The sequence below is a fragment of the Aulonocara sp. 'chitande type north' Nkhata Bay genome, linkage group LG2 (genome assembly GCF_057382095.1).
Source record: "Aulonocara sp. 'chitande type north' Nkhata Bay isolate Kocher_YH1m ecotype deep benthic linkage group LG2, A_spYH_male_GT1.1, whole genome shotgun sequence".
NCBI lineage: Eukaryota > Metazoa > Chordata > Actinopteri > Cichliformes > Cichlidae > Aulonocara > Aulonocara sp. 'chitande type north' Nkhata Bay.
The window spans coordinates 20,287,201-20,307,220 of NC_141345.1; the positions used below are offsets into that span (position 1 = coordinate 20,287,201).

At 39.9% G+C, this 20,020-nt stretch overlaps 1 protein-coding gene across 6 annotated transcripts in view; it reads right to left on the reverse strand.

Moving 5' to 3' along the window:
- gria1a (glutamate receptor, ionotropic, AMPA 1a) overlaps nt 1-20,020 on the reverse strand; it is an 80,543-nt gene that overhangs the window by 43,542 nt on the left and 16,981 nt on the right. For all 6 annotated transcript variants that reach the window (XR_015131234.1, XM_086308092.1, XM_086308074.1 and 3 more), the window contains exons 3-7: nt 15,896-16,135; nt 10,578-10,762; nt 4,170-4,223; nt 742-900; nt 277-444 (exon numbers count right to left, since the gene is read on the reverse strand). Coding sequence is in view for 5 of the 6 variants with exons in the window: in XM_086308092.1 (XP_086164218.1) it covers nt 277-444; nt 742-900; nt 4,170-4,223; nt 10,578-10,762; nt 15,896-16,135 (806 nt within the window). In the remaining variant the exon portion in view is untranslated. The remainder of the gene's footprint in view (nt 1-276; nt 445-741; nt 901-4,169; nt 4,224-10,577; nt 10,763-15,895; nt 16,136-20,020) is intronic.

The following is a 20,020-nucleotide window of genomic DNA, read 5'->3' on the forward strand; positions in this document are numbered from 1 at the left end:
AAACTCAATTGCTGATGTCATATTTCATGATAATCACAGTCGAGTGTTATTGCCTGCAGGTTGTGTTTACTAGCTATGATGTCACATTTGATACTGGAGAGCTCTCCAACGACTTAATGTGAACTTTACACGACAGAATGAGACCTAATTTGTTCAGCCAGCCCAAACTCAGGAGCTGTTAGCCAATGTGCCACTCAAGAAATTGTGTGAGTGTGCACGAGGATCTATGTATTTATGCGTGTGTGCATTAGTGTGTTCCTCTCCACGTGTGCAGACCTGCTGCAGGGCTCTCTGGATGTCTATGCCCTGTCCCCAGGGAGCTGGTGGGTTGGCTAGGCATTCTCCAGCGTTGCCCCTGCGAGATATGTCTATCCTCTGTCTCCTTAAATTCTGAAAGGCTGTGGACATGACTTTCACCCCGTCATATGTTAGAGCACCTGTGTACTGCAGAGAGCAAGTTTAATTCAATTACATTTCATGTCACAAACACTAGAAGCGCTTTGCTTAAACATCAGAGACTTCATTTCTATAACTTAAACTTTAGGTTACTTTCTTATGCCTGTAAATACACAAATACCTTGATATGGTATCACTCTCAGCTTGGTATAGATAAATAATTGCTATAGCAGAAATCCAAAATCCAAAAAGCATATTCAGGTAAGAGTTACCTATTATATAGACACTAGGCTTAGAGACTTATGGAAGAAGAAGAAAGTAACTCAGAAATTTAAGGGGTAGTACTTTGAGTCCAGGCTTGGGCACTTTGGAGTCCTTATTATCAAACTCCATCCACTGCTGGACGATGCGGCTCACACTCGGCTCTGAGTTGTTGACGAGCTGAAAGCCGGTTATGTTTGCCCCGCCTTTCCTCAGATCTGTCAGATCGATGTCCAGAAAACCCTGAGAGGAAACCAGACAGAAACAGATTACACACACATACTCACACAGGTACAGAGGATATGTTAACTCCCTGTGAAATCCAGCTGATATGTTCTTCTACAGCAGTGGATTGCAAACAGGGGTTCTGGTTATCCAGGCGTCACAAGAAAAAAACCCACATGTAAAATGGATCTCGCCTCTACTTTTGAGCTTCATAAGCAGTTTAGCTTATAAGCAGATGGATGAATGGATCAATTATCATAACTTGTTAAAAACTGCATCAAAGGGTTTCAAGCAGGTGAGCATTTTGTAAGAACACTGTCCAAAAAGGTTTTGGAACCAGCAGCAGGGCACCTAACATTTGGTGCCGCTGGTTGGGTAATTTAGCTAACTTTATTACATTTTAAGTACTGCTTTAACTGTGCCATCACAAGTTCAGGTTTTAATTTCTTAATAAAGAAAAAAAATCTTTCATTTTTACATAGGGAGATCATCCCATTGAGCAGACTTCATTTAGGTCTTTCCTGAGGGACAGAAGTAGTGAGAAAGAAAATAGAAAACCTCATTACATGGAAGGAGCAGTCCGGCACTAATCTGTGATAGACGGAGTCCTCATATGCTACTGTTAACAACAGCAGGATCAAAACCTTATAGGCTACTGTGAACAATGCAAGGCGAGCCTCAGGCAAAGAAGAATGGAGGAAGAAGCGATTTACTGTAATGGTATTTCCTTCTTGTATCCCCCCCCCAAAAAAAACTATTATGTGGAGAGGGCTGTTTTTCAGAGGTAGAAAGTAGGAAAGACAGTTTCAGTCTCTCAGCAGGCTTCCTGTCAGCGTGGGGAGAGGAGGAGGTAGACAAGAGGGACCGGGTGGGAGTGGAGACAGAGGAGGAAAAAAGATTTGTCTGTGATTTGTCTGAGGTTTAAAAGCAAAGTTTTGATTGATGAGGAGAAAAGGTGCCTCTCTCTGGATTGTCTCCAGCGTACCATCCGTTTTCTTTCTTCTCTGCTCTGATGTTGTTGTTGTTTTTTATCGTGCCATTTGAAGCCTTGGCTCTTTTTATCACATCCGTTCTGAATTCGCGCTTGTTTACTGTGTTTTGATTTTCATACAGTCAAAAGAACTGAAGAAAAACAAAGAGGACTTGCTGTTCCCTAGCCTAAAGTTATCTAGAATTGTTTTTTTTGGTTTTTTTGCCCTTTTTCATTTAAGAGAAGAAGAAAAATACCCCAAACATATGCGGGCAACCAAGAGGGGCAGCATTCAGTCTGCTTTAACAGCCGCATTTCCCTTAATGTACCTGTATGTGTTGCCAGGTGTCCATATTTCTCAGCTCAACAGACAGACTTATGTCTTTTTTCTGCTCCATGAATGAGCTAATGCTGTGCAGTCAGCTGAGGAGGTTACTATAGAAACTAGCCTTTGCTAACACAGGACGTAGATGGGGGATGTTCCCGACAGAATTGTAACCACAATTTAAGTACTTACTGAAATTCAGTCTGTGCTCAGAATCAACGCACACAAGCACACATGTGCACTGAGGTAAGTAAATTAACTAAAAGGTCCAAGGACGTATAAAGTCATTTTCTTTCTTTTTTTCCCCGTTTTTTTGGTCCAACATTTTAACGGGCCCATTATAAATGACTGTGGCCACTTTGTATATCATCTGTTATTACCGTCTAAGCTTTATCATTTAAATTTAAATCTGGCAAACCGGTTGGACAAGGGAGATTGAGTCAATCTAAAACGCCAGCAGTGAGAAACTGTTCAAGCCAGCATCTGCATATTAATGTTGTTATTACCACAGCTTCTGTTGATGCCAGTTTTCTTTTCATTTAGCCACATTTATCGAGTGTTGTCAGGGTCTAACATGTGTGTGGCGAGGAAAAGGCAGCAGACAAAGAGAGCTAATGGATGTATGCTTTCATACACTGGCTGCCTGACCTTTTTCTGTTGCTGTGAGTCTGCACAGCTTTCTGTCACTGTCGCAAGTCTCCCACTTGTGTTGCTGTGATTTCTATAGCTGTGGCAGTGAAAGGATATTTGACTTAGCTGAGCTGCAGATGGAATGAGGGTAAAACCAGACAATTCTATTGGGTAAACACAACTATTGAATTGGCAATAAACTACTGAAAGTTTGGAATCCAGTTATGAAATGAAATATAAGACAAAAGATACAATTTACATACATTTATATAAATTCAAATAAAGTGTGAATGCAGAGAAGAATAGTGCCGTGCAAAAAGTCCTGAGCCACCCCTGATTTCTCTCTTTCTCTTAGAAAATGAGAAATAGGCACAGTGAGTTACTGAAATCTGCCAACATATATGAACATTTATTCTTCAACAGAACCTGAACTCTTTAACACAAGCTTTCTTTTAACTTTATTTTAAGTGGTCTTCATGCCTGATTGTATTCCATTCTGTATTTTTATATCCAAGTATGATTTACTGCATTGGCAGTGTGTTTGGGATCATTGTTGTGCTGAAATGTTACGTTGTTTCCAGTCATATGCTTTCCAAATAATATTACATCAAAATCTGACGGTACTTTTCTGCATTTATAATGGAGCCCCAAATCATGATAGAGCTTCCACTGTGTTTTACGGATGGTTGTTAACCCGTCTACTTAAATAATTTCCAATCAATCTCCATTGAACAGTAAATGGACCAACTAAGGCATCTCTCAGGTCTTGTGTCAGGTCTTTGTTGGTTTTGTTCCCCTGTTTTTTAAGGAAATGGATACCGCTCATTTGCTATAGTTAGTATTTTTTAAGACCCGCCACTTCTTCTGTTGTCCTCAACTTTTTAAAGTAAACAGTGTCCAGATAGTTTTCAGTTAGTAAGTCTTTAAGAATCAACATGTTGGAGGAAAAATACTATTTTATGCTTGTCAAAGTGTTTTATCTTTGGCATTTTTTGTAGATTCAACTAAAGAAATGGAAACAAATGACATGTTTTTGTGACAGACTGCTAGTAATAAACTGTTGAAAGACTTGATTTAAAATAGATTCTTTGCTAAAGTGTCTGTTATGTGTCAGCACATATGATTAGATGATTCATAGGTAAGCGCTAACTGTGGCTTAAAAAAAATATTTGGAAATGGTCAGGTACAGGAAGTGGACTGAAAATGGGTGAAAAAGCAACCAAAGAACTTCGGAAATGCTAGAGAACTATTGCTCAAGACGTCTTAAAAAATTACAAGAACATCTGGCTTCTTGGAAGCAAAATATAATTGGTTATTGGTGGTTATTAAGAAATTTAAAAAAATGAAAATAGTCTTTCTTACCAGATTAGCCAGAATATAGTGGTAGCTCTTTGCATTCTTTCCTTGATCTACAATCTGAAAGATAAGAACAAAAGAGACATAAAATAAAATGCGTGCCACACACACGAGCACACAAGGTTGTTTCGAATATATTCATGTGTGAGAAAGTGCGAGGAAGGATATGACACTCTCTCGGCATCACACCACAGACAGGACAGTGTAAAGCATTTGATCTTGTGCAGGACAGGCAGAAAGTAGGTTAACAGGAAATCAGAGCAAAGGGACTGGCCTTTGAACATGTTGGCTTTGAGAAAATGACAGTTCTGGAGTCAAAGAATGTCCTTTCCTCCCTTTCCTGCCAGTGATGAATGGTTCTGCTATGGAAGAAGTGTTCTTACAGCACTGCTGTCTTTATGCAGATATTTGTTCCAAAGAAAATGGCACAATATCTACCAAGCAAAATGTATCAACAGAAAATTTTGATACATAACCCGAAGAGGGAACAACTTAAAAATTAAATATTAAAAAAAAGAAGCAAAGACGGAGAAATATACACAGTTTAAGACATGAGGCAGACTCTTCCTAATCCTACTAGTCTTCTCTCTGCTCTCAGTATTGTTCCCTTGTGAGCTCTGGTTTGATCTTTGATCTGATATTTAAATATTTTACAGAGTTCTACTTCCCTGAAGCTCCATCAAGGTCTAACAATACCATGAAATAATGCAGGCTGTTAGTGATGAACTGTGCCAGCCCTTCTCCCACGCTTACACTCTGCATCTCTGTCCTGCCTGCGCTGTCATAATTCTTTCACTGCAGGCGTCGCAGGTCGGCCAATCACAAAGGGCCAGGACACTTTAAGAGATGGTTTATTTATATTATGAGTGGAGCAGGTAAACCGAGCGTCACTTTTACTTAAATCTAAATGTAGATTAAGTATATGATTAAAAAGAAAAAAATGTCATGCTTAGCTGGTGGCTAAATTATTTTTTTTTTCTTGGCTAAATAACGAGTCTGCTGTTGTGTATAGCTACAGCAAATTTGGTTGTGTGTGTGTGTGTGTCCTGACAACAGTCGCATAAAATAAGGTCAAGTGAGCAGCATTAATTTAAAGCTTAATAACAGCCTTAACCCGGTGGATATGAAGTTTGCTTCATGCTCTCCATGCAGGCAGTGTGGTAAACATGGTTTTTCCTTTCTCTTTCTCTTTGCAAGCATTTTGCTTTGTGTATACAGTGCAAAGTGCACTCATTTGTTTGTGTGGTGTTCGCGTGTGCGTCTAATGATGCCGTAGGTCATGACAGAAGGTGGCATTTGTTATTAATGATGACCTCAACACGAGGGGAGCCCTGCGGCCAAGCCTCAGGCAAGGAAAAACAAGAAGGAGGGAGGAGAGACACGAACCAGTACTGACACCAATACACCGTACAACAGGGGGAAACACACAGCCACACTGGACTGTCAAATGGAAAAGTTTTGGCTTTGAGTAGCTTTTTTTAAATTATGCATGCAGATTTTAAGAGTCATTCAGAGTTCAGCCCAAAAAGAGCAGGTCACCCTTTTTGTCTCTCAGTTGGCAAACCCACTGAAACATCTCTGCGGTGGCTTTTCTATGAAACTGCCTCTACACTCGGTTTGTGTGATATACTGTCAGTGGCTGTATTGTAAGACAATATCTGTACGGTATGAGATGAATTAGATGCGATCAGTTGTGAGTTTAAAGGGCAAACCAAGCAGAGGTGTTGTGTATATATGTGTTTCTCGCTGGATGGGTGCACAGGCAGGGCAGCATGGAGGCAGGGAGCAGATGTCGGTGATTGATGGTGGCTGTCTGAATGGAGAACTTCTCGGGCTCAGCTTCTGTAAACTGGTGAGAACTGATGCAATAACCTTAACTGTAGACACCAGGCCATCAATAACATTCACACAGAGCAGTGATAGCCTACAAATACAGATGGGGATGTGTGTGCACTTTTTTTTCTTCTCTGGAACAAACATAAAGAACTATGACAGTCAGACTGATAACATGCGTGGAATCAGCAAGCAAAACAAATTACACCTTGGTGCCTTCATATTATGCCAGAATGCCTGCTTGTAAAAGGCAGTAAACCCCCCCCCCCCCCCCCCCCCCACAAAAAACAACAAAGTGAACAAAAGTTTTTGAAATAACGGGTTCTTGGTTTCAGACAGCGGTTGAATAAAAGCAGCTCATTTTGAGTCAGCAACCACTGATTTTGCTGATTGAAAGACAGCTTTTCTTAGCAGCCTGGTAATTAAACTCGGGAACTGTACATGAGTTAGATGAAAAATATATTTTAATGTTTCCAGTTTGCTCATTTTAAACTGAGAACCCTGTGAAAAGGGTCTCTTGAACCTAAGTACTTCATTCATGATAATGTGCATGATAAAAGACTGTCCGTGGCAGGGCATCCACAGAGGTGACGTTTAATGTGGAAGACTAATAAATAGTAGAAATGTAACAGTTTAGTAATAAAGTGTAGATGTTGTATCCTAAATTATTGGTTTAATGTATCTACTGCTTCTTATTAACAACACTTAATAATCTGCCCTTAAAATCTCAAGAGCTAAACTGTCACCTGAGGCTGTCTCCAAAAGCAACTAATCCCCTTCAGTATTAAAATTTGAAACTATACAGCATAAAAATGTTCTGTTCTGGTCTTTTTAGCAGATTTTAACAATGCTGAATGTAAAACACTGTACACCATAACAGCACCTTCACAGCACCACTGACTTGGCGTTATAAAGCTAAAACTACATTGAGTTGAATTAACATTGTTATGGAAGCCTGTTCACAGTCTGCTAGGCTGCATTTGAGCTAATTCCAATAACCAAATGAGGGATGAGCCTGACTAGTCAGCTAGATCAGGGGTGTCAAACTCAAATACACAGTGGGCCAAAATTCAAAACTGGAACAAAGTTGCAGGCTAACGTTAATAGTTATTGAAATATATTTATTCCTCCAGATATAAGAATGAATCTTTTCTTATGGACTCAAACACATTTTGCTGAAAAACTGAATATGGAACAAGCAAAGCTTAATACTAAACAATATAAGAGTTTGACACCTATGAGCTAGATGTTTGAATGTTTGCCAAATTTGCTAGTCTGTGTCAGAAATAATAGTCTGTTTAATGGATTATTTTTCTTTAATTAATGCAGAAAGGCAGTTACTCGCTCAAAGATGGTTCAAAGATGACACCACTGGCGACTACCTGGGGCTACAGCCCTGACACACAGCCAGCACCCTACTCACGTTCTTTCTACCAGTGATAACAAGCTGGGGAAAAATAAACTGATGACAGCTGTCCTAACTAGCACTGATGTATAAAACCTGGAGAATAACAGGAACATAACCAAGCATCCATAGCCAGGTGTAATCATGTTCTGGATGTAGGGTTGCCAACTCCCTGAAAAATAAATAAGGGACACCTCGTGGCCAGGGCCGGGCGACCCAGTTGTCTTCACCCTTCCCAGTGTGGTAGCTCTTTTTTTGTGTGTGAAATTATTTTTTTTTAACCCTTTGACTTGAATTTGATTTAAGTAGATGTGTATTCTTTGTGATATGAACACATGTGAAACAAATGATCATTTAGCCATTTATTTTTAGCTCAAAATGACAACATTAACACATAAAACAGGTCTCTTTCTTAAACAGAAGCCTGTCATGCTTAACTTTTGAGAATATAAGTAAATCTTTCTTTAAAAGAACTCTGTCCTGCTTAACTTAAAATAATAGAAAACAATAGAAAGAAAAATATTCTTGTAACAGTGCACATTTAGTGCATTTAGTACAATTGGCTTCAGCTGAGGTATTATTTCAGCTTTTCTAATGCTAATCAGCTGCTCCTGTTTGAAAACCCGCTTGTTCCCATGATTACGCATCATAACTCATCATCATTATTCATCTATGTATTACTTTTATGTATTAGTCATCTATTTGTTGTAATCATCTATCCTTGCAGTCGTTTATTACACAAAATAAATTATATTATCACACTTCTGGCCACATAGCGCTGATATTCACTGCACATGCCCATATTAACTTTTTCCAGCCAGGTGTTTTCCTTTTCCCATTCTTCCCTTTCTCTGAGGGGAACAAACATTGCTGCTCTAACGCTGGGCTCACACTGTGCGGTTTTAGGCCCATTTTGAGCCGATTTTTGAGTGATCTTCATCGTGCATCGTGTAGTATACGTGGGGTAACGAGAAGTGATTAACACCTCACGACCAGCTCCCGATCATCAATCGCTCGTGAGCCGCTCACACTGCTCGCGCGCAAACACGTAAACGCCGTGAAAAAGACGGAGCAGCACGGCTGTGCAGCGTGTGATCTGGACACAAGCGATGGAGGCACAACTTGTAGAACTTTGAAAAGCTCATCCGAGCCTTTTCGATGTGGCCTCACAAAATTATCACGACCACAACAACCGTGAAAACAGTTGGATCTACATCGCTGCTAAATCACAGCTGCCTGATCATGTTTTTCATTAGCAATTTAGCAAAGTTGATGGTGGTGGTGTGTCTGTGTGAGTGAGAGACAGAGAGAGCGAGCGACAGATTTTCTGTTATAACCTTAATTTTATGGACGCACAGTGTGAGCACTCAGGTCGCATCAGAGCATCGGGCGGTATAGTGTGAGACCTGCATCGTGACCTACCAACTTCTAACCCCTGCGAGTCAATCGTGCAGTTTGAGCAGGAGCTGAATAACGCGACTGAAAAAATCGCACAGTGTCTGCCCAGCTTTAGGTGTACTGTCGTCCGAGACTTGCACCGCAGTGACGGCGTTTGTTTCCCTGTTGGCCATGCTTCTTGTTGTGGTCATCTGTTGTCTTCCGGTATTTTCTCCGTAAGCGACCTTTCCTTGACCAATGAGATGAGCGGTAATCTGAATTGTCATACTCGAATTGTCATAAGTGTGCTGTCAGCTCATTGGTCACAAAGCAGGAGAGGGGCTGGGAATTATGTTTTCAAACAAAGCGTTAATTCCATAAACATTTATAGACTACTTTTGATTCTCACTGTATTACGGGACAAAGTGCGTCCCTTATTAGCTCAATACGGGACGTGTACTTTTGTTTCTAAATACGGGACGATTCCGTATTTTAAGGGACGGTTGGCAACCCTATCTGGATGTGAATGCTAGCAAGCGTAAACCAACGCGGCTGCTGTTAGTATCACAAAGGTTAGACATACTCTGCCATCTAATCTGATGCTGTGTGTTTGTAACTTTATAAAGGACAAAAAATGGCCCACATTTCAGCGGCTTCCAAATAATATTGAACAAGGAACACGATTGACAATTTCATATTGCTCCTGTAACACACATAACATATTTGCTGTAATGTGGACTCAGTTTAAATGTTTTCTTAGGATCTTTTACACTAGTCTAACTTTTTTCTCTTGGTTACACGACTAACAAATTAGTGATTTAAACAAGAGAAAAACAAACTGTAGCTACTGTCGGTGAAATGCACCCATACAGCTGTCTGTGGACTTTGCTAATAAAGCTAGCTAGCATTAGCCCATAATGTAGCGCTGTTCCCTCTCATCCAGCTATATTCATTTATGGCTCCAAACAACCTAATTGCAAAAAACGCCATTTCAAAAACCAGTGGGTGATGACACAGTGTGTGTGTCCATCACAATATTCTTACAAGCGTATAAACATTCACTTTTCATATTTTTAAACACTATTTTTAGCAGTTGCTAAGGAAACTGCCAACATAACATCCTAGTACTGGATCATGTGTAAACTGCGGTGGTTACTGTGATATCTTCCTTTAGCCAAACTACTGTTTTTGTGAATAATTAGTCAGAACCATTTTCTTCATATTATCTCCCTGTTGTGTTTTTAATAACCCTTTATAAAGGTAACAACAAAGAGACACCGCCTTCGTGATATAATCTGGAGTTCAAGGGACCTGCTCTGCCTAGTTACAGTTGCTAAGCTATGGTTGGACAGTCTGTGTTTGATGGAAGGGGCTGTGAACAGTCAATTGCGATGATAGGATCCTTTTCCTTTTAACAATGCGGAGGTGAGAAAGTGATGATCCTATCATGGGAGAACTGCTGGCTTCAAATGCCAAAGCTGCGTTATTTATCTTTTACTGTCCTTGATGCTCCAGCAGACGAGACATCACAATAGACCAACAGCCAACCACCACATTAAATTTATATCCCCTCCTTTCTTTATCTGATAAAAATGTGTATAAATTTGTCCTGAAATGTTTGTGCCTTTTTTGTATGTCCGACGAATTCTTTTAAACTTAAGCCACATACATAACTAATACTTAGCTTGACATCTGTCTAAAAGAACAGCTGTATGCTTTTGTTGTGCTATGAGGCCACGTTTTTATGCTAAAATTTGATTATACATTGTGAAAACATAAAAAAGAGTGAATGTTTTTACCATTTGCAGTATGTTGTTGAGTCTCTCAGTCTCACAGTCAATGATAATCTGGCCCTCCTTTCGCTTGTCCAAATCCTGGAACACCTTCGCAAAGGCATTACTCGATATGGTCTCCACATTGACTGAGGTCACCAGCCAATTCCTCTCTGCTGCCGTGTCAAGAACCTTCTGCAGCACAGACAGACCTGGAAGACAAGCAAATGAGAACATGTGTTTTTGCCAAGTGTACGGAATAACTGAAATGCGCAAAGAAAGCTCTGGAGGTAACTGTGTGGGCACCTGTAACAGAACTTCTGCAAAGATGATGAATGACTAATTGGTATTCATCTACTGGGAGCAATCCAACAGTGTCTACATCTTATTAGACAGCATGCGAAATAAATTACATGCGGGGTAACCTCATGCTTTGTGTAGTTATATTATGAACTGCAAGATAAATTAAGACAACTTGTGAGCCAAACAGAAGCTGCACAGAAACCCAAACTGCCCCTGATAAGCTTATCCATCAGAATCTCCCTTGTAGCTCTGGTGATAAAGTGTAACGAATGCGATAGTCCATTAAGCACACTGACATATACAGGTGCACATTTCCAACTCGCACACCGCCGGGCTAAATAATCACCATTTTCATGGTAACAAACAATCAGCTAGACGACACACTCACAGTAAGCTTTAAGTCCTCCAAGCCCCAATTACAGGTGGCTCTACTCAATTACACTGTCACCAATACCCTGCTGACTCATTCGAGCATCACAGAGAAGCAGGTAGAGCAGCCAAAAAGCTAAAGGCTCATGCTAAGACAGGATATAAAAGGTGATTATGGAACACATTGATCTTGAGCTCTGATTTACAACCTGAGTCACTGTTGTACTTCTTTGCTGCTGGCAGCAGACCAATCAGATTCCTCTCAAGCTGGCAGCCGCAGTTGTTCCACAGAGTAAATGAAGTAATTTCACCCACGGCAGACTGGCAGCCATTACCCAAATGAATTATAGCAATCACAAAATTTAGAATTGCAAACTGATACACGACGTAGTTGTGTTTGCTTCTATGTTACTTAGCTGGCAAGCGCTGTTAAAGACTCCTTCGTTCCGCACATCACGCGGTTCACATATATTCTACGATAAATGCACGCAAATACTGGCTTTCCCACAACAACAGCAACAGCAGCAACAACACAGACCCTGTCAAAAGAAGAATGAGAAATGAAGTCACAGCCTCTGAAAGATGATTGCTTGGTCTTATTAGAATGCGCACCAGCTGCTCTCCAGGCAATTCACGCTGCTTTTTTTGACAACGGGTCATTAAGAAATAAAAAGATGGATGGTGTTTCACCTCTTTAAATGACCACAATATAGCACATGTAAATAAATTAGGGAACCAGACGAATGTGAGAATGCTGAATGGAACTGATACAGAGGGGTTGGTACATGGCTATTCCTTTTTACCTCATGGTGCCGACGCATTTAACAGAAAGATGAACGATAGAGTGATGAGCACGGGGAGACAGGAGATAGTGAGCTGTGAATAAAGTCACAAGGCCGGCTGTACTTTAATGGAGTCGAGCTGTAGTAAGTGTTTCAGCACCATGGACAGCACCACTCATTGTAACCAGGACCCGTGTTCCCAAATATGATAATCCTCCCAGAGAGCTCATCAAAAACTATAAAGAAAACTGTAAATAAAACTATAAGCAAAGAGTTCCAGCTTAAGACTGAGTCAGCTCAAAAGACAGAAAGGTGGTGACCCTGTCGCTAGGTATAACTCATTCTCTCAAAGGTTGTGCTTGGTTCAGTGAAAATGATGGGCAAAATCGGCAGACCTAATCATATAATTTACTCTGGAAATGGTTTAAACATGAATATAAAATTGTAATAAATAAGTTAGTTGCATAAATCTGAAGCCATACTTTAGTCTATGAAATATTTGAAAACACGGACCTACCAGTTTATTATGTTGGCATACTTTGCGCTTAATTATTAACAGTGAAAATTATTCAGCTTTTACAAATTACACCTACAACGCCGGGAAGTTCGCCATGTCTGTGAATGCTTTTGCAAGTCTGAGATGTGAAAAATAAAATGAACTGAATCATAATACGAGACCGTGGAAGAGCTGTAATTGTTTGTGTGATCACTCAGCTGATGAAAGCTGGACCGACCAAACTCATCACTGCTGCACTGCTGCACTGCTGTGCTCTTTTTCTTTTTTTTCAGTTCAGTGTTATTGCGTTGGCTGGAAGATGTGAGTGAATTTTAAATGAGATCGACCACAAACATTATCTTAGCTCAGCATTTGGAGTTGACACACATGCAAATGCACAATTTATTATTATTATTATTATGCAGTCACTGTTATTATGGTGGGAAATTTAAATACTTAGTTACACTAGCTCCAAAAGTCACACCATTTCTAGCTTTACCTATTTCCATACAGCCACTGTGTAAAATCTTTGTATAATCCTGACTTTAAGAGAAACTCTGTGAATTTACTCATTATTTTCATTAGCAGCTACTTTTAGTACTGGGACACATTGAACCCAGAAGTTAATTGATTTTCATCTTTTCATTCTTTTGCTATTTATTTTAAATTCTTCTATTTCTTTTAAAAACCTAATATACTTATTTAGTTCTTAATCTGATTTTACCTTGGAATACAGCTGGTTAGCAGTTAAGGTGTGCTAAAATTAGTATTTGAATCTCATTAATGGATTCTAATGTTTTCTTTATTTTTCATTTGTTTTGTTACAGATGTATTGATTGCTTGCCTCACTGACCGACTGATTTACCTCAAATATCCTCTCGCATTTTTAAATGTGCTTGATGCACTCCTCTAAATCAAAGTCAGTCTGACAGGAGAACTCACAAAAATGTTCCCTCAAAGGCATACTGAGAGAGAATGATATCATAATGGAATCTGGCTGTCGTAAGCACCCTTTTGGCCAGAGGCAGTACATGGGCGACCAGGGCAACAGACAATCAAGAACAGAGAAAATAACACTTTAGCAAACTATTTCCTGAATATTGTTTATGATAGGTTTAATGGGCTATCAAATTTGTTTTCCCATTCTTGGCTTCTGAAAATAAAAATGATAGGCACATTTATTAGGGGATGCTGTAAGAGAGCAAGACAAATGGTAATAGAAAAGGGGGGAAATACTAAAGCCTCTCAGGTGGCAGGAGAGTGATAATGCATGTGATATATTTGTATGTCCTTGACTGCTTTGGATAATGGATTAAACACTGGAAAAATGCTAACATAGGTAGACATTGAATATGAATGTATTAGACTAGAAATTAGAGAGCTTTTGGTCTTTTAAATCAGAAAAATGCAGGTTTACACAGTAACAGTCTGGTCTGAAAGTACATCTACTAAGTGAGCAACACACCAATTTTACAGTAAAATACTGTATTTTTTTAAATTCTCAATTTAATAGTGTTAAAATGTTAATGTTTAGCTATGCTGTGTTTAAACTTTGATTCCTTGCCAATAACTGGACTTTTTTAAACCAGGAAGTGAAACTTCACAAAATTTGTTTTTGTGTCCTGGGTCATTGTAGGCAACAATAATCTAGCATTTTTGTTTGTTTGTTTGTTTGTTTGTTTGTTTGTTGTCATATGAGAAAATCACAGAAATAAATGCACTGTGGCTCCTCCTCACAGAAAGTTCACACACAGTGCTCACCGCTACAGCCTATGCTATGATGGCTAGCCCTGTTAAGCTATGTTAATCTTTAGCTAGAAGTGGCCAAAGCTCCTGAAACAAAGTAAAGGTTCTGGCCAGTGTTCATACTCAGTGTTGTTTCATGTAGAGGACATTCCTACAAAAGCTGAGATCTTGTTATAGTTCCAAAAAAAAGGACACGGAGTTTAGGGTCCATAGACTATCGACATATGGTTGCACTTTGTTCCTCATAATGAATTTTAAGACAGAGTACAGACAAATGATGACAAATAGTTTTGTATGGTTATGGTAAACCTTATACTTTAAATTGTACTGTACCATAATATGTTGTTGTAACTTACAAGAGATACACTGTAGAGTGTACGAGAGTTTCATGCTAGAAAATTCAATTCAGTTCAATTCAATATAGTTTTATTTATATAGTGCCAATTCACAACATCTCCTGAAGGCACTGTCAACTTAACTGATGCAGTGTACCTAATAAAACATAGTTTGATGAAACATTTAGAAGAGGCAAACACAGCTGCTCTATACCATACTACACAAACTGATCAAACTAAATACGATTTCTTTTAAAGGCTTTAAATAACCATGTAGGAAGAGTGACTGCAGTATAGTATCCAAGCAACAGAGACGACTGATATGGATTCTGCTGGCTCCATCCCACTACTCACAGGGGTGACCCTCTCAGACACAAATATACACACACACACAGGCATACGCAGAATTCGTGAGTAGTTAATAAATGGATCACAGAAGATAAAAAATAATAATAATCTGAGGGGCATGTGTGGCCGCTACGGTCATCATGCATTGACAGGCCAAAGACTGCTGTGAAATCTCTACTGTCACTGCTTGATTGTGTGCTGTGTGGAATGACATAATGGCATCTGTCTTTTAAAGCTGACTTAAATCTGCTATTTGTCACACACAAGTCAAACACATAAGCAGATACAAGCTGCAATAAGCTGTCATACAGCCTAAATGTATTGAAGTGCGCCTGCTTTTGGGCATACACAAAAAATACACAAATCATGGTCATGCTCCAAAACCCACAACACCTGGGACAGATGGCCTGGCATTATGGGGAAAGCTATAGCTGTTTGGCTCTGGGGGAGATGGAGAGGAAGAAGCAGGAGGCTGACAGGTGTGCTACTTTATTCTTGTCTGACTATGCAGGAGTGTCATTAAAATGTTCAATTTAAATGCTACAGCACTCCTTTTTTTCTTTCATCGGACGGACAAAGGAACTGCAGCAACCCTGGTCTCTGTTGAGGAGCGCTCAATAAAAAGCTTAATCTTTCGTACCATTGTGCGATTTATCTGATAGTCAGTGCAGGTCAATATTTCTATTCGGTGCTCCCTGTCTGTAAAAAAGTGGTGGTCTAAAATAAGCGTTCTGATGACTGCTTGTTGCTGCACAATGGCTAAAATTGACCCTGCTGCTGTCGCCATGGCAATATAAAGATGACAACTGGTGGCTGGTCTAACTACTGGTACTGGCTGTCTTCGTCTGCACGCATGCTCGTTTTCATGAGAGAAATTCCACCGTCAGATTCTGACATCCTTCTTTTTTGTAACGATGGAGGCAAGCCTAAACATCAAGTCAAACAGAGAGCCAGCAGCTTTCCTACCTGAGTTGGAACTGTACATGTAGACAAACTTGGACCATCCATAGTGTTCGATAACTCCCACCAGCGCATCCTGGAGCTCGGGCCTGAGCTGGATCACAAATTGGTTGGCTGTTTCAATGGGGAAGGATGGTGTCACAAAGCAGACGTGCAGTGCTCCACAGAAGGACATGAGCATGTTGACTGTCTTCCTGTCATACAGGCCAATGATGGCATACACACCTTTGGAGAACTGGGAGCAAACTGCAAGGGACAGAACAGAAAAACAAGCAGATATACAGGGTGTTAGTCTTTAAACCTTTGAACAATGAAATCAGCAAAAACATCAATCCAATTATCTTTTCATTGCTGTTACACAGCGTCTATTAAGCGACAAATTAAACTTTGTCGCCATCCTGCCTACATTTGCTAGTAGGATAAGAGTGATATGGTCCAATAGGCAATTATCGTAATTAGCCTGTAGAGCTATCGTGTGCAGGTCTGAAGCTTTTCTGAGTCTAAGGTTATAGTAAGATGAATATCCAGGAAATTGAGAAACGATCAGGCTAATCGAAAAAAAATAATCATTTCACTGGATGTGGTTAGTCAAACTGAACTAACCACATCCCACAACAGAATTTTGTCTGAATTAAAATCAATTTAATCCATGGTTTGGATTTAATTTTGGTTTTTAAAGTGGGAGGATAGAGAGAAAGAGGAAATAAATATCTGTGGCATGCCGGGTGCTGTGAAGTCTTTAGAGCCTGAGCTATTAACTAGTACTCAATAGCATGTTTATGCAGGGCTCATCTGCTGGTCCAGCTGCATAGCATTAATCTGTGTGTTTTGCCTTCAGTGAAAGGTGGAGGTGGTGGAGGCAGATTAGGTGTAGAGAGGTTAATCAATGCATCCCCAGGGTTCCACTGACATTTTACTAGCAGCAGGAGGCGGTTTCCAGCTCTCATTTGCCTTTCTCCCTCAGTCCCTTCATTTTTCTCTCTCTCATTGTCTGTCTGTCACTCTGATTTCTTTCACACCCCCTAAATTCTTAAAATAGCTAATTTATGTTCGTGATCTTCTCTCGGCACTTTATATCCTCACCGTGCTCTCAGTAGAGCATGGTATCTTTGCACTTCCAGGTCTGGTCTGGGCTATTTTCTGCTATGGCGATGGGTGGGCCTTACTTATCTCAGTATTTACCAAACAGATTGAAGACGGTGCCTGTACCCACACGAAGGCCAGCTTGCAGCTAGGAGCTGAGGGAAAGACAGAGAGCGAGGATGGCCCATACCCAAAATGCCTAACCTGTCACAGACCTGCACCCTCCGGTCAGGCACGTGTGTGTGACGGAGATAGAGGGAGAGTGAGGAACCGAGAGTGGGAGAAAAAACAGGGATATCACAGAAAAATACACGCACGTACACGCCATGAACACGCACACACATATGCAGCCTCTAGTGCTCCAAAGCCTGGTGAGTCACCCTACTTAAAGCAAGCCCTGAAATAGACATTTTGCGCCTCGCCACACTGACTCAGTAACAGAACTATCTTTTCTTCATGCTCTTGCTAATAAATGGACACTCTCTCAGCTACTGCTTTCCACTAGCACACATTATATATATCCCCTTACAATTTTCTAGGACCAATTTGATGCGGTGTCCTCCATGTTCTGCTTGAATAAAAGGTAACGGGAGCTTGTTTGACTTTTTGTGCAGTGCCCCATTACTCTGCCCTACAGCAGGTTACAATGTTTCACAGAATATGAGTCATTTCTCATCACTTCAGTGTGTGCGTTTGGAAAAAAAAACACAAAAACCATGCGACAGAGACCTCCTGCTCCGAGTTGGCAAGACAACCATGCGCCTGTCTAATTCGACATAAGCATTAGCGTAGCTCAGCAGTCCGAGTCTTGATAGCAGTACACACCGGTAGCATGTTGAGTCTGTTTGTGTGTGAGCAGCTCGTTAGTGTTGCTCCACATGTGTAACGGCACTGGACGCAGGGCTGAGAGACCTAAACTGATCTCAAAGACCCCGGCAACACCTGTCCACTCTGGCACTGCGTATCTCCTCGCCACAGTTACAGCTGCCATGGTGGCAGGACTGGGGTTGCCCTGGCAACAGTCTGTTTCTCTGGCAGGGATTACAGTAGCTCAGAGCTGCTAAAGGACTTTCGTAAGATGGAGTGGGAATTGTGGAGTGTTTGGACATTTTGTCATAATTAGGGTTTTCACCTCGAGGAATTAGCAAATTTGCAAAAGTGACTTGGTTTTGCAAAATCCTTAGATAATTTCTGAAATAATGAAAGACAGTAGGGCTTCACTGCATCCCATTTTTATTATCACTTAAAACGAGAAAGGGATAATGCCCAACAAATTCTGACTTGCTATAACTGCGAGGTAAAGCTCTGCTGATTCTCATTTAGAAGCTATTTATCCTTTTTTAAGGTTGTTATTATTGATTATATAAATAACCCCAGTTCCAACATCTCCAGCTTAGCTCAGCTCAGGCTCTCTATACATACAAATTAATGCCGGGGGGAGCAATTTAGAAACACCAGCACCCAGAATTCAGGTTCTACTTGTTACATTTCCTTATAATAATGTTACTTTTAGAAGTGTTTTGTGACATTATAACATTAAAAAACATCCAAAATTGCAAAATTACTGCCATTAAAAGGAAATTTGTAACATTAAAACATTTATGCCATTAAAAATAAGCATGAAACAAGAAGAGTTTACTGTTATTGAAATGGATCTTGTTACATTATGAGGTCCATTAGAAATGAACTTGTAATAACAGAAAATTATTGTCATTAAAATGGAATTTGTTAATTTACAAGTTTACTGCCATTAAAAATCAACTGCAAATGATAATAAACATTACAGCCTTACCTACAGAGAATTACTCATTAACATATTTTTGCCTTATCAAAAATGAACACTGTTTACATCAGGTTTTGCAGTTTCAGTCAGAGTATTGAATATCCTATCATCTATGCCATGTATTAACTTTAACCCGTTTCATATCAAGCTGACACTGGTAGCATTTCCTCCACCACATCACCAATAAGAGACTGAACTCTTTAGCCACAATAAAAGCTAGCCATTGCTTTTTCTGAGCTGTCAGTGGCCACCAGTGTGTGAGTTTAGCTAGCAGATATCACAATGATTTGTGTTTACTCATAACTTTGTCAGTGCCCGTTTTAAAAAACTAGTCTCTCTGAATCTCCCTGGCTGAGCTACACAGTCATCTTCACTGGGGCTGGTATGGTAAAAATTTTTACTGTGAAGGATGGTACATCTGGAAAAAGTAACTAAACTACAAAAAACAAAAACACTAAAGGATACTTTTCTCTCTGCTTCATCTTTCCTTTTCATCCATTTTGGCCTTGTCGGCATAAAAGCAGTTAGACAGTGAGCTCCTGTGTGCCAAGGATCATACTATGCGAGTGAGAAATATCTGTGACTTTTTGCTCGTGAAGTTAACTGTTTAAAAGAATTTAAAGCTCTGTGCTCCTGATCGGCTGCCCACCACTAAACGCTAAAATTATAATATTTCAACAGCCGTGTATAAGCCGAGCATCCATGTAACAAATGATTTAACTGTAAAACTGTGACAAATTACCTGCGGTGTATGATAGCAGCCTTGGTGATTTCTTTATACTTTCTCTTTTTGTGGGATAAATAAATGATAAATGTGGGAGTTAGCAGATATTTGATAAACTCATACACACAGCGGATTGCAATCAGTCTCTGAGAGTTTCATTACTAACCTCTTAACTCTTACAGTTAGGCCTGTGTGTGTTTACTATCGAAATCTTAACATTGTCTAATGGTGCCTATCTGTAACTGTGCTTCATTTTAAATGAATGTAATTCATCAACCTGATTATTATGAGTGACTATCATTTGCCTGTTTTGGTGGCTCCTCCCTAAGATGGCAGCACTGTAAAAAAATATGTGAGAACCCCACAAAGTTAAGTTTAAATGCATTACCACCAATTACCCATAACAATGTCCAAAAAGTCAGCAACTAATTGTTTACTGCATACAGCTGCAGGAAAGCTCATTGGAACCGAGCTGACATTTTTATCCATACCAGGCTTTTCTTATGAATGAACAATATGTTGATTTGCATTTGTTGTGGCC